General features: G+C 61.3%; 1 protein-coding gene across 1 annotated transcript in view; it reads right to left on the bottom strand.

Moving 5' to 3' along the window:
• Nucleotides 1-12,595, bottom strand: part of ESPN (espin) — a 31,342-nt gene that overhangs the window by 5,275 nt on the left and 13,472 nt on the right. The window contains exons 3-13 of the mRNA XM_033113708.1: nt 12,184-12,370; nt 11,871-12,053; nt 11,554-11,685; nt 8,789-8,991; nt 8,030-8,055; nt 7,527-7,798; nt 4,716-4,877; nt 4,430-4,625; nt 3,118-3,144; nt 1,877-2,022; nt 1,536-1,799 (exon numbers count right to left, since the gene is read on the bottom strand). Coding sequence (XP_032969599.1) covers nt 1,536-1,799; nt 1,877-2,022; nt 3,118-3,144; nt 4,430-4,625; nt 4,716-4,877; nt 7,527-7,798; nt 8,030-8,055; nt 8,789-8,991; nt 11,554-11,685; nt 11,871-12,053; nt 12,184-12,370 — 1,798 coding nt within the window. The remainder of the gene's footprint in view (nt 1-1,535; nt 1,800-1,876; nt 2,023-3,117; nt 3,145-4,429; nt 4,626-4,715; nt 4,878-7,526; nt 7,799-8,029; nt 8,056-8,788; nt 8,992-11,553; nt 11,686-11,870; nt 12,054-12,183; nt 12,371-12,595) is intronic.

Raw genomic sequence — 12,595 nt, 5'->3', positions numbered from 1 at the left:
GTAGTGTCCACTTTGGTCGCTGGCGGGGACACAGCCGGTCGTTGGGCGCTGTTGCAGAGGCAGGGCGGGCAGACGGGGACTTCACGCCTGGCTTGGTTGCACATTACACCACCGAAGAACATGCAAAAGGCATTGAAGCTGCGACGCGATCAGCGGCCCTCTCCCACCTCATTCAAGGTCTGCGATTTTGAGGCCAGATCCCAGCAAGGCCTCTCCTTGCTCCAAACTGATGACCCCTTCTTAAGCTCCCCTGTGGCCCAAGCTCTCTCTGTCCACAATGTCAGTTTTAGTGCTGAATGAGAGGCTCTTAAAGAGGTTGAAGCTCTGGCTTCCACGCCTTTTCCCACCCTCTCTCACCCCTGGAAATAATAACACAATTTATAGATCTAGGCTTGTCAGTCTCTTCTTACAGTCTCATTTATTCCTCTTTTTTTCACCTCTAGGTTGCTACTTTAATGCCAGGCTTTTCCCAGGTAGGCGGGCTGCCCTCGCCTCCTTACAGGCCTCCCAATTTATCCTGACCCCCTGCAATCCCCACATACAAATATGAGGTGCCACTTCCCCGCTTAACCCCCCTCCCAGACTCCCCACTGCTCCAGGAGAAAGTCCATTTTCTTCAAGGCCAGGCCTTGATTTGACCCCCACTGACCTCCCCAGCTCCAGTCCCTCCCATAGTCCAGTCACCCAGCCACACCCACTCTGACTCCCAGGCTTCCCCTGTCCTGTCTGCTTGTTCTTCGCCCCATTCTTCCCATCCACCTCTTGCCCATCTTCCAAGTTTACCTTAGACCTCACTTTCTCCTTCCCTAACACTTTCCTCAGCCCAAACAGGATGATGGGCTTGGGGGTGCTCCAGTCCTCTGCACAGCCCACCACAGCACTGCCCATATTGTAACAGCCCAGCTATTTGGGGGCACTTATCACTCTACGAAGGTTTTGTGTTTGCTTGTTGGTTGACCCCCTGCACCCCCTCCTGCAGACCCCTCCAGAGCAGGTCCTGATATGTTCCATGAATCCCCAGAGGCTACAACAGAGTGTGACACATGGACAGCACCCAGAAAATGTTTGTTGAGAAAGGATCAATGGCAAACCATCCTGCCAGCCAGTGATGATCAACCTGTCCGACTGACATAGGAAACTGAGGCTGGATGTATCAGTGGCTGGAAAGTGGCGATGCAGGGAAAGAGCCCAGGCCAGTCTGACTGTGGCCAAAAGCCTCTTGGCTACTCCGAGTGTGGCTTCTGGACCAGCACGGTCAGCCTCACCCAGGAGCTTGTTGCAGAATCTCAGCCCCACCAGAGCTCCCCAGTCAGAATAGGCATTTTTACAAGATCCCAGGCTGCTGGGGGTAGAGGGGGTGGAGAAGACCAGTCCCAGGAGAGGGAGGTCGTCCAACCCTGTTTTTCCTAAAGGGTAATGGGAGTTGCCTGAGGTTGAAGGGCCCCTGGGACAGGCTGGGGTGACGGGGAGGAATGAATGGGCTGTGGATACAGGTGCAGACACCAGGGCTCTCTGGGAAGCCCCACCCCGCCCACCTTCCGCTTCTGCTCCTCCTCCTCCTGCATCTTCAGCTGCAGCTTGCGAACCATCACCTGGCGCTTCCACTCCGGGATGGGCCGGCCCTGCTCGTCGTGCGTAGGGATGAGCGCCTCCACGTCGAGCTGCACGCCAGGCGCAGGAGTGGCAGGAGGCGCTGGCGCCAAGCTGCCATTGAGCAGTGGCTGGGGTCCCGCAGCTGGCGGAGTGGGGCTCCGGGCACGTGACGGTGCGGGCGACGCTGGAGGCAGTGGTGAGTCAGGCTGCGGGAAGAAGTGGCGGGGCTGAGCGCAGGAAGGGGCGCGGGGAGCCCGGGAGGGGCGCCTGTCGGACCGCCTACCTGAGTGGCCGGCTGCCCGCTGCCGGAGAACACCGTGGTCAGACCCTTGCTCTGTGGCGTCGGCTTCAGACTCTTGCCCGCCTTGATCTCAGCCAGTAGCTCCGAGTTGTCACCCGTCGGGGACATCATGTTGAAAGACTTGGTGCCTACACGGAGGCAGAAAAGGAGGCGCTGGCCGGGGGGTGGAGCCGTGTCCCTGCCGCCCCCACCCGCCACTTTGCTGCCCTCTCCCCGTCAGAACAGGCTGGGAGCCTTCCCTTGGGCCCAGACAGCAGCAATCCAGACCCGGGGCCGTGGGCGGCTCGGCTCTGGGGGAGCTGCCCGGGCCCCACCATTCTTCCGGCCCTACTGGTCCTACTCACAGGATGTGGGGCCCCGGCCCAGAGCCCCCTGGGAGTTCATGATGGCTCTTGGGCCGGCCCTGGGGACTGTAGTGAATGTCTCCGCCCAGCTCCAAAACACTACCTGGGAATAGCCAGCCGACCTTTGTCCCAGGTTCCCTGGCTGGGCCGGCCAGGGTGGAGTCTCCCTTCGGCCCTCTTTCTGCATCAGCAAAGCCCAGTGACCCTTGGACTGAGTCGCCTGAAGCTCCAGGGTTATAGGGACTAGGGACCCTGGATGCTACAACCCAGCCAGTCCCCACCCCACCCCCCACCACAAACCCACAGACAGACGCACGCCGTGCAGACACACTGGTTGCAAGCCTGGAGCACACTTATGGCAAAGCACTGCTCAGCTCTGGGGGACCCAGGAAAGTAGAGCCCTTACTAAGTATATTGGGTGGGGGCACCCCGGAAGAAGGGTCAGGTGGGTAACATGCAAATGCCCAGAGCAGAGTTTGCATTTTTCAACCAGGCCAGCGGAGGTGACTGGGGTTTGGGGAGGGGTGTCTTTAGAGCCTGAGGATGGGGTCAGGGCTGGGTGAGAGGAACAAAACAGGCCTGCAGCTTCTGGGTTCCCAGGCCGGGGATCACAGAGCACAGTAGCAGGAGGAGGGAAAATGGGAAAGTGCCCGGCAAGCACCATCAGCCAGGTACAGAATGCATGCAAATGGGTGTGGTGGGGCTAAGAGGGTAAGTGTGGGACAGGAGGCCCTGCCCGTGGCATGGAGGACCCCTCAGCTGCCTGCCCCTGGCCCTGCACTTTCCTCAAGTGCCGTGCCCCTTGGGACTCGCGTTTCCTGAGCAGCCTTGTCCCCCACCCCTGCACATCAGCCAGCAGCTGCTGACGCAGCTACTCACTCTTCCTGTGCCTCAGGACTCTCACTTCTAGGGACCAAGAGGAGAGAAGTGACAGTGGAGTTAGCAGAGGGAGGGGGCCGGGGTGAGGCTAGGACAGCAGGGACAGTGAGAGAGGGCCAGGGAGGGCAGGAGGAGGGGAGGGGTGTGCAGAGGAGCGGGGAGAGGGGAGGCGGAACTTTCCAGCCCTTCTGACCCTGACTCAGGCAGTTCTGGAGTTCTAAAAGGGTTGTCTCCCCAGTTCCCAGCTTTGCTGGTGCCCCTGAGGGCTGGACAGTGCTGCTACAGGCCCTGGCCCCCCTAACAAGGGCCTCAATCTTGGCATTGGGTTGGGATAGGGCCCCCAGCCCGGCTCTGCTGAGAAGGGGTGTCAGGAGAAGCCTGGAATCGATATTCCTTCTGCTCCTAACTTCACCCTTGTTCCAAGTTACAGAGGGAAGAAGCTGACCCCAGAGCTGGGCACCTTTCCCGAGGCTCAACTGGTGGCAGACATGCTACCATGGGCTCTGGTCTGCAGGGGCTGGGGCTCCCTAGGAACCCCAGGGAGCCCAGGCTGGCCCTGCCCTGGACCCTACAGTGCCCTTGCACTCCTAGTCAGGGATGAAGCGTTGGATGGTGTCACTAAGCAGCGTCCCTGCACTGAGTGGCTGGGTGAGGAAGGTATCCCCCTGCCAGCATCAGCACCCAGGCAACATCTCCTGGGCCTTCCAGAAGCCCTGGTGTGTGGACTGCCCCATATCACAGAAGAGATGCCTGGGAATCCTGGTCACCAGGCTAGCTCTAGAAAAGGATGATCAGGAAAGTCACCAGGAGGGGCAGGGCATGATGGGTCACTGGCCTTGTCCCCAAAGCCAAACCCTGGCTGGCCTAGGGGGCCCCCCCAGGAGAGATCTGGCTAGGAAGAGTCCCTGATGCTTCTGAGAAGGGCTCAGGGCTGTAGCGAGCTTGGAAGAACGGAACGCAGAATAGGCGTCCTGTAGGGAGGTTGGCCAGCAGCCCTGCCTCCTTGAAGCCAGCTCTACTTCTTAGAGCTTCCCTCTAGCACCAGTTCGTCAGAAATACCAGCCACCACATTTGAGAGGCCTTCCCCACTGGATGGGAAGCAGGCCCAGAGCGAGAAGGGGACTCGCCCCAGGTCACCCAGCTCAGTTCTCCTCCAGCAGAGTCTTCCCTTGGGGTCAAGTCCTCACTGGGGGAGGGGCTCCAAGAACAGTAGGAAAAGAGGAAGCACTTGGGCAGTCGCAGCTGGGGAGGGGGCGTTGTTTAGGTTTCCCTCCCACTTCGGGGCTAGCGCCGCCCCCGGCGCCCTACTCACTGCCAGTGGAGGAGGAGGAGCGACGCTGCCCGCAGCCAGGGCCGGCGCCCTCGAAGGGCAAAGGCGGAGCCGGAGGCGGCGAGTTCAGGCCCTCGGGCAAGGGAGGCGGCGGCGGGGGCGGTGGGGGCAGCTCCCTGGACGCCTTGGGGTCCGCGGCGCAGCCGTTGTGCAGATGGTTCCCGGGGAGCAGCACCGCCTGTGGGGGAGCGGAGGGGCCAGCGAGTGAGAAGCAGGCGGCCCGGCTGGGTCCAGGGCGGCCGGCGGGTGCGGACTGGCGGGCACACACCTCTTCGCTGTGCGCCATGCCAGGGCGTGCGGCCAGCGGCTCCCCGGGACAGCGGCCCAGCTGGCGGTAGTAGTCCCCCGTGCTGGGCTGCTTGCTGAAGGCGCGGGGCTTGCGGCTAGAGTCCTGTCTCCGCAGCCCGTTGTGGCCGTCGTGGGAGCTCAGCTGCAGGAAGACAGCGGGGGAGTGGGTTTCAGGCCCTTGTCCCTTATGCCTCCCACGCCGCCCCACTCCCAGCTCTTCACCTTCCCGGGGGGATCGCGGCCAGCGGCCGGTGAAGGGTGCAGCTAGCTGTGTTCCTAGACCCTCCCGTTCTCAGAGCGGGGATGGGACGAGGGTCATGGGGGCTTCGGTGGAAGGGCGGGCTCGGTTGGCCCGACACGGAGAGGTTCTGGGCACGGGCCAAGGGGCGCAGAGGCCCCCACTAAGGCTAGAAGGGGCGGGCCCAGGGGCGGGGTGGCCCAGCCCAGACGCCAGGGGGAGCCGGAGAAGGGGCAGCTCCCAGCTTAGCCAGCGCTAAAGTCTCAGCTGCACCCCAGTCCCGGCTGCCACACCGTCCCGCCGGTCCCCAAGTCTCCGCCGAACCCTCTCACGGGGATCCCGGCCCCGAGGGAGCCCTCTCGAGAGCCCGTGACCTATGAGGCTCCTGCTTGCCCAGGGCTCTCAGCCGCCCAGCCCGGGGCTGGGACTGCTCCTACCTGTACCTGTGCTGGTGGCCCCCGCTGTGCACCTGCTGGCGGGGGCGGCATGGACCCGACACCTGCGCTACCTGATCCTTCCTCTCAGGTTACAGCCCAGCCCGTGCCCGCCCGCGCCTTTGAGCGCCTATGAGCTCTGTCGGCCTGACATCACCCAGGCCCGCCAATCCTGGGCTGAACAACCCCCCCACACCCCCAGCAGTGGGGGATGCCACAAGGGCACCAACTGCTGTCACACCTGGTCGCTGCACTGCGCCTGCCCCGCCGGCCAGATGTGGCCCCGCCCCTTGCGCTTTTCTTCCTCGGCTGGGTACTGAGCACCAGGGCCTTCATCCCATCTCCACATCCCTCCAACCACCGAGACAGAATGTGGGCTTGACTGCGAGCAGTGAAGCTCCCCGGTATCTGGCCCCCGCTGGGTTCCGGGTCACGCCCCTGCCCTTCCCTTCCCGCATCTGGAAACCATCGCCATGCGCGTAAGCGACACCGACACCCGCGCCCAAGCCTCGGGTTTCAGGGGCGGCAAGGCGGCTCGGGTGACAGCGCAGCGCCTGCCCCATTGCAGCTGCCTCCCGCTAAGCCCAGCCTGGGAGAGTAGGGCAGGAGGCAGCGGGGCCAAAGGCCGAGTTACCCGGTGGGGGCTGTGCCCTGCCCCACCCTCCAGCCCATTCGTCCCCGCGGTGGCCCCGGACCCTCCAGGCCCCACCTGACCCGGCTCACGTTGCAGGAAACAGGACACCGCAGGATTTGTTTTCTGGGCCAGCCCGCCCCCTAGGCGCCCCCTGCAGCCCTGAGGCACAGACGCCACGACCCTGCTCCAGTGGCGGTCAGGCAACCCTGCCAGGGGGCTGGGGGCGCTGCGGGCACACAAAGGGCCCTTTGTGGAGCAGTCCAGAGTCTGAGGTCTGGCACGCACACACCCGGGAGGGGCACGCGGACCCGGAGTTCTGGTGCTCTTGCTCAAGGGAGAGGAGGGGGCATAGGACGGCCACCTGTGCTGTGGCTTTGAGCAGGGCCCAGAAGCTTGGTGGAGTAAAGTCCCCAGGGCCTCAGGCCCTTGAGGGCCTCTCCTGGGCCCCCACCTTGTGGAGATGAAAGGGACCCCGACTGAGAGCTTGGTCTGAGGTGGCATGAATGGGTGCAGGTGGAGAAGCTGTGCAGGCTCCCTCCCTCCCCTCCTCCGCCTGGTGGCCTTGTGACCTGGGTCACCTGAGCGAATTGGTTACTCAGCTTGGCCCTGGAGTGGCTTGCCTTGGGCCTGAGAGAGAACTACACGGTTAGGGCCCCACAGGACCCCTGGAGGCCTGTACCACATACTCAAGCACCATACTCAGGTTGCCCCCCACCTCTCAGATCAGCCTTGCTCTGTCCCGTTGGCCAGTGCCCCAGAGCCTCCCAGAGCTGTCCAGATCAGCTCTCTGCGCCTGCGCCTGCTCCAGAGCCTCAGACAGGATCCAAGAGGCCCTGCCATCCTGGGCACCTTGCACGCAACATGCCTACACTGCACTCCTCACAGGCTTGCTGCTGCCCCAGGGCTCCCATCTCAGGCCTGGCCCTTCCATCCACCCAGGACCTCAAGCTCCAAACTGGGAAGTTAGCCTCCGCTCACCGCTCCCTCAGCCCTGACTGAGTGCCAAGTCCTGCCTAGTGCTCTCGCCTTGCCTCCACCCTCCTCCTGGCCCTAGTCGTCAAGCCACACCTCTTGTATCTCCCACCCGGAAGATACCCCCCTTTGGGAGGCATTCTCCACCTGAGCCCAGGGCCCGCAGGCATGTGTAGGGCTGTGCACCGGCAGTTTGCACGTATTCTCTGCTGACTCCATGACTACCCTGCCACCCTGTGCAAGAGATGGCAAGGACCCAGTTCCCGGAGAGGCACGGCTGTCTGGGTATATATTCCTTCCCCTTCCCCTGCGCCTAGTTCCCCAGAGGCCAGTGGCTTTATCTTTCTCATCTCCCTGTCCCCAGTGCCCAGCCTTGAGCCCCCGTGGGGCTGGCCAGGAATGCAGACTCTTGAATAGGCCACTGGCCCAGGGACCCCCCCAGCCCTGTGCCCATGAATAAGGCCTTGGCTTCTGCTGCCCCCCATCACCCCAGGTCCAGTGGGGGCTCACTACCTCCTTCTTGAAGGCCTGGGTCTCCACATGGCGGAGTTTGCTCTTGGTCTGCATGTAGATGTCAGCTGCGTGAAGCCCCACAGGGGGCTTTGGAGCTGGGTAGCCCGGTGGGGGTGGGGGCAGCTGGGTGCCCGGGGGTGGGGGTGGTGGAGGGAAGCTGGGTGGTGGCGGTGGCGGTGTGGCTCTCTCCAGCTTGCCTTGGGCCAGGCTCAGCTCTGGGCTCAACATGTCCACGTAGCTCTGGATATCTGCAGCTCTGGCGCTGGGAAGCCCTGGGGGAAGGAAGGCTGGGTTTGAGAGTTGGCAGAGACACTGTCCCCCAGGACTGAGACCCTCTACTGCCTGTAAACAACTTGCCAAGGGGTGAGGCGGACTCGGGCGCAGCGCAGCCTGGTATGGCCCCACCCTCGCCCTGGCCCTGCCCTCCCCCAGCCCTGCACTTGTTTGTGAAAGACGCACAGGCTCCAGTTTGGAGGGAAAGCACCAGGGGGCCTTTGGGCTACAGGGCGTGCCTGCAGAGCAGGGCCACCTGGTGGGTGGAGGGGCCCCTCCTCAGGGCAGGTGGCAGGAGTATGGATGGCCACACCCAATCTGCAGGGCACCCAGCCACCTCTGAAGGCCACCACCTGGTGGCATGAAGCAGGCATCGCAAGTGGACAGACACCCATTCTGGGGGTGTGGTCAGAGTGTGTGCATGCATGTCTGGCTTCTGCCTGAGCGTTTGTGCATTTTTATATATTTGTGTGTACAGAGGCTTCTTTGTGTTTAGGAATGTGTTTGTATTTGTGGACTTGAGGTGTGTTTGTGTGCATATCTAGAGTATGAAATGGAGAGTTGTGTGCCTTTGTGTAGTGTAGGCACGTGCATATATCTGCATAGCTTTGTATGTGTGGTTGTGCATTCATATATGTATATTGTGTGTACACATGTACAAGTGTGCACTCTTGAGTGTGGGGAGGCGTGTGTAAGCTGTGGGGGGCAGTCTGTGCATGTATGACAGAATATTGAATCATGTGCAGGGCACATGTGGGTTTTGTCAGGGGGTAGCATATGTGTGGATGCACATGTACTCTGTGTCTGTGATGGGCACACACAAGCATGAGTGTCACCTGTCTCTCACCAGAACCAGGGTCCCTTCCTTGTGACCTGGGCAGTCTCTAGTGTCAGCTATGAGCAGAGTGAGCCTGTGGCTGGCCTTCAGGACCCAGTGGTCTGGCTCCAATCTATTCTTCCTCCTCCCTCTTCCCACCTGGCCCACTCACCACATGGGGGGGCGCCGACCCTTGATACTGGACTGGCTAGAAGAGCATGAGTCGTAGTTGGAGAGGGTGCTGGTGGGTGAGCTGAGGTCAAAGTTCAGCGGCTGGACAGACATGGTGGTATTGGGCGAGGACATGCCTGAGTCAGGCTGCTTGGTTTCCAGCTCAGCAGATGGATCCCGGGACAGCACGCGGTGCTCCACGCTCTGAGCAGAAGGAGGGGAGGCCATGAGGACACCCAGGCCGAAGACCAGCACACGCTGGGCAGGGTCTTGCTCAGGCATGCTCTCGCTGTGTGACCTCCGCCAAGCCACTGCCCTTTCTGGGCTCCCTCCCCCATCATGAGTGGGTCTTTCAGGCTCTCCCAAGGCTAAGATTTAAGCCCAGACCCCAGTTGTAGGACCATGGGTTCCTGGGAAATTCCTACCCCTGGCCCTCTCTGCTTAGGAGGGTTGAGAAACTGACAGAAGACGGGGCCCTTGGCTGGACCCCCAGGGGAAAACTGCATGGCAGCAGCCTATTCCTTCCTCATTGATGGGCAGAGGCCCTGGGCTCCAGTGTTTCTGTAGGGAGGGGACGTGGCTCTGTAGCTGGTAAGAACAGTTGAAACAGCTGGGGGCAGGGCCTCACAACTTGCAGGAAAGACTGATCCCCCATTAATTGGCTAGCAATCCCTGTCTCTCCTGGCCCAACTGGGCAAATCCCAACACCAGCCCAGTTACTGTGTCCTGAAGGGGCCCTTGGGGAAAGGGTGGGGCCTGGGGTGGCCCAGCTGAACTAGGTGGGCAGCCCAAGCTGAGGCTGCCAAGTGAGCCATCCCCCACCACTGTCAGTGCCCCTGCCCACAGGCCTGACCCTCCTGGCATGGGAGCGGGCTGGGGTGGGGGCCCTGCTTACGTTGCCCATGCTGGCCCTGCTGCCGGCAAGCCCTGCTCGCTCGCTGCTTCTGCCCCAGGCCTGCTCCTCCCTGTACCACGGCCCATCCCTGCCCAAGAAGTGTCCACAGGCCCCCCCCGGGAGGGGAAGGCAGGCCTAGCACCAGGTAACAGCTTGGACAGCCATGCTCATTGGCCCATAATTAGGGGCTCTGTGGGACTGTTTGCCTTTTCTGGGCCAGCATTCTCTGTGGCTAGGATCTATAACTTTGCTGCTGCGGGGCTGGGCCTGGGTGAGGGGGCCAGGGCCCCCATACTCCACCCAGTTCACGAGACCAGCCCTGCTACCCACCCCATGAGCCAAGGGAGCCATAGGAGCTGGGATTGGAGGAGGGGGCAGCTAAAGATGTTCTTTTCTTGGCTGACAGCAGTGGGCACTGGGAGTGCCAGGCCTGACCACATGGACAACAGAGGTTAGGGACATGGGCTCTGTAGCATGGGACAATGACTTCAAATGTTACTTCCCTGGCTGACTAGGTAGCTACGTGACCTTGGGCAAGTCATTTATCCTTCTGTACTTGAGTTCCTTCATCTATAAATGGATACAGGACTGTCTGCCCCATTAGGTTATGAAAAAGATTTTAAAAGTTAGTGAAGTGCCCAGGGCATGATAAATTCCTATGTGTCAACTCTTAGTATTAATTTGCTGTGAAGATTAACTGAGATTACACCATAAAGCACTAGGCAGGGTACTTGCCAGAGTCAGATTTCAAGGGATGGTGCTTATTGCTGGCAGCTACAGTCAGGGAGTAGGATGGGGCTGGGGAGGGGGGGAACTGGGACTCTGTGCCACTCCCACTCTTCACCCCCCCCCGCAACAGAATCACAGACTCTCATAGCTGGAAGGAATTTACCTCTGGCCCAGAAATGCCCTTCACGGTGTTTACCCCTGCTTGTATACCCTGTTGACAGGGAGCTCACTACCTGTTGGACCACTACTCTCTCTGGGTGGCCCTTTTCTGGGGAAATTCCTCCTCTGGTCCAGGTGCACTCTCTGACCCTTGGGCTTTCCTGTGCTCTGGAGTCCCCAGAACCAGGGTGCCCCCATGTGCTCACAGATAGGGCAGACAGCACTCTAGGCAGCGGGCCATCCCACCTTCTCTTCTCCAGGCCTCATTTTGCAGCCCCTCTCACTGTCCTTCCGAAGGCCCCTGTGGGGCCTCTCTCTTGCCCCAAAGCAGGCATTGCACCAGATGAGACAGAACCCTGGACTTGGAGCCACCCACCTCTGAGCGCAAGTCCCAGTGGGTTACTTCATGGCTGTGTAATCTTAACAAAATAGTTTAAAAACAGTAAACACAGGTTTCTAGTTATGAAGTAGCCACGAGTGACATACAGTGTAGTGGTCAAGAGAGGTAGGCTCCAGGCCAGGCTGCTGGGCTCCATTATTTAATAGCTGTTTGACCTTGGGGTCTCCCCGAGACTCAGTTTATCCATCTGTGAAATAGGGACACTACCTCGGAGAGTGGTGGGTGAGAATTAAATGAGCTATCCATGTGGACTGTGGTCAGCTAAATGAACTGGGCTGTTCCCATTAGTACATTAGCCTTGTGACTTCTCTGAGCCTTCGTTCTTATCAGGATGACGCTAGTCCTCCTACCCTTGGTCTTTTTGCCTCCACTCCCCACTGCTCACTGGTCAGTGGTCTGAGCTGAGAGGTCATATGGGGTAATGGTCTAAGGCCCTTACTCTTTGTGTGACCTCATGCAAGGGGCTTCACATCCTTGAATCTCAGCTTTCTTCGGTGGTAAAAGGGGTAACAACACATACCTATGTAGGGAGGGTGGGTGGGGTGGGGGTGAGATAACGCGGGGAGCAGCGCCCAGGTGGTACCAGGTTCTCCACGGTGCGCAGGTAGCGGGTGCAGTGGTTGTGCCCATTGTAGTTCGAGAGGTCGGCGGCCGTGTACCCATCGCGGTCGCGGACGTCCAGCTCCGCGCCATTCACTACTAGGATCTGGCAGCACTGCGGGGGCACGCAGTGAGCACTCCTGGCAGCTAGCCGGAACCCCGGGACGCTAGCCCAGACCCCAGCGCCAGGGCCGGGCTCTACTGAGAGAGTGGCGCCAGCAGAGGGCGCCCGCCCTTCCCGCCCAAGGCCCGGCCCCGGCCCCGCCCCCGGTCCGGCCCCGCCCCCCGCCCCGCCCTCACCTCTAGCTCCCCGTTTTCGGCGGCGTCGTGCAGCGGCGTCCCGCCCCAGAGGTCCGCCGAGATCTCGCCGCCGTGTAGCAGTAGCCAGCTGAGCACTTTGGTGTGGCCGCGGCTCGCCGCAAAGTGCATGGCCGTGGCGCCGTCCCTGTCCTGCTCGGACAGGCTCACGTCGGTGCAGCTCACCTGGGCGGGAGGGAGCGAGGGAAAGAGGGACTGGGGCTGGGCGCCAGGCCCCTCCTGGTCCCAGCCCCGTCCCTTGCAGGCTTTGTCCCCTCCCGATCCCTGCCCTGCCCTGCCCTGTCTCCGAACTCACCAGCCACACGATGACCGGGCTGTGGCCCATCTGTGCCGCGGCGTGCAGAGGGGTCATGCCATCGTGGGCGCTTATGTGCGGGTCCGCGCCGCACTCCTGCACCAGGTACTGCGTCACCTCTAGGTGGCCCTCCTGGCAGGCCAGGTACAGGGGCGTGGCACCGTTCTTGGTTTGGGCATTAACTCCCCTGCGGACAGGAAGCACCCACTGAGGCTCTCAGCACCGGCCCCCCTCTAAAAGCCTACTTATGCCCCTCAACCGCTTTTGGGGAGCCCTCGGGGGCTGGCAGGGTAGGTTAATAGGACCTAGTCACTAGGCCCAGATGTTTCTGAGTCCCTCTGGACTCAGGCCTGTGCCAGCCTCCCTCAGGGGACCCTCTGGCTTGTCCCCCTCCCCCAGCAGCCTCCTTTCT

Source organism: Rhinolophus ferrumequinum, chromosome 9 (genome assembly GCF_004115265.2).
Source record: "Rhinolophus ferrumequinum isolate MPI-CBG mRhiFer1 chromosome 9, mRhiFer1_v1.p, whole genome shotgun sequence".
NCBI lineage: Eukaryota > Metazoa > Chordata > Mammalia > Chiroptera > Rhinolophidae > Rhinolophus > Rhinolophus ferrumequinum.
The sequence above is the reverse complement of the archived record's forward strand: the minus strand, read 5'-3'. Positions and strand labels throughout refer to the sequence as shown.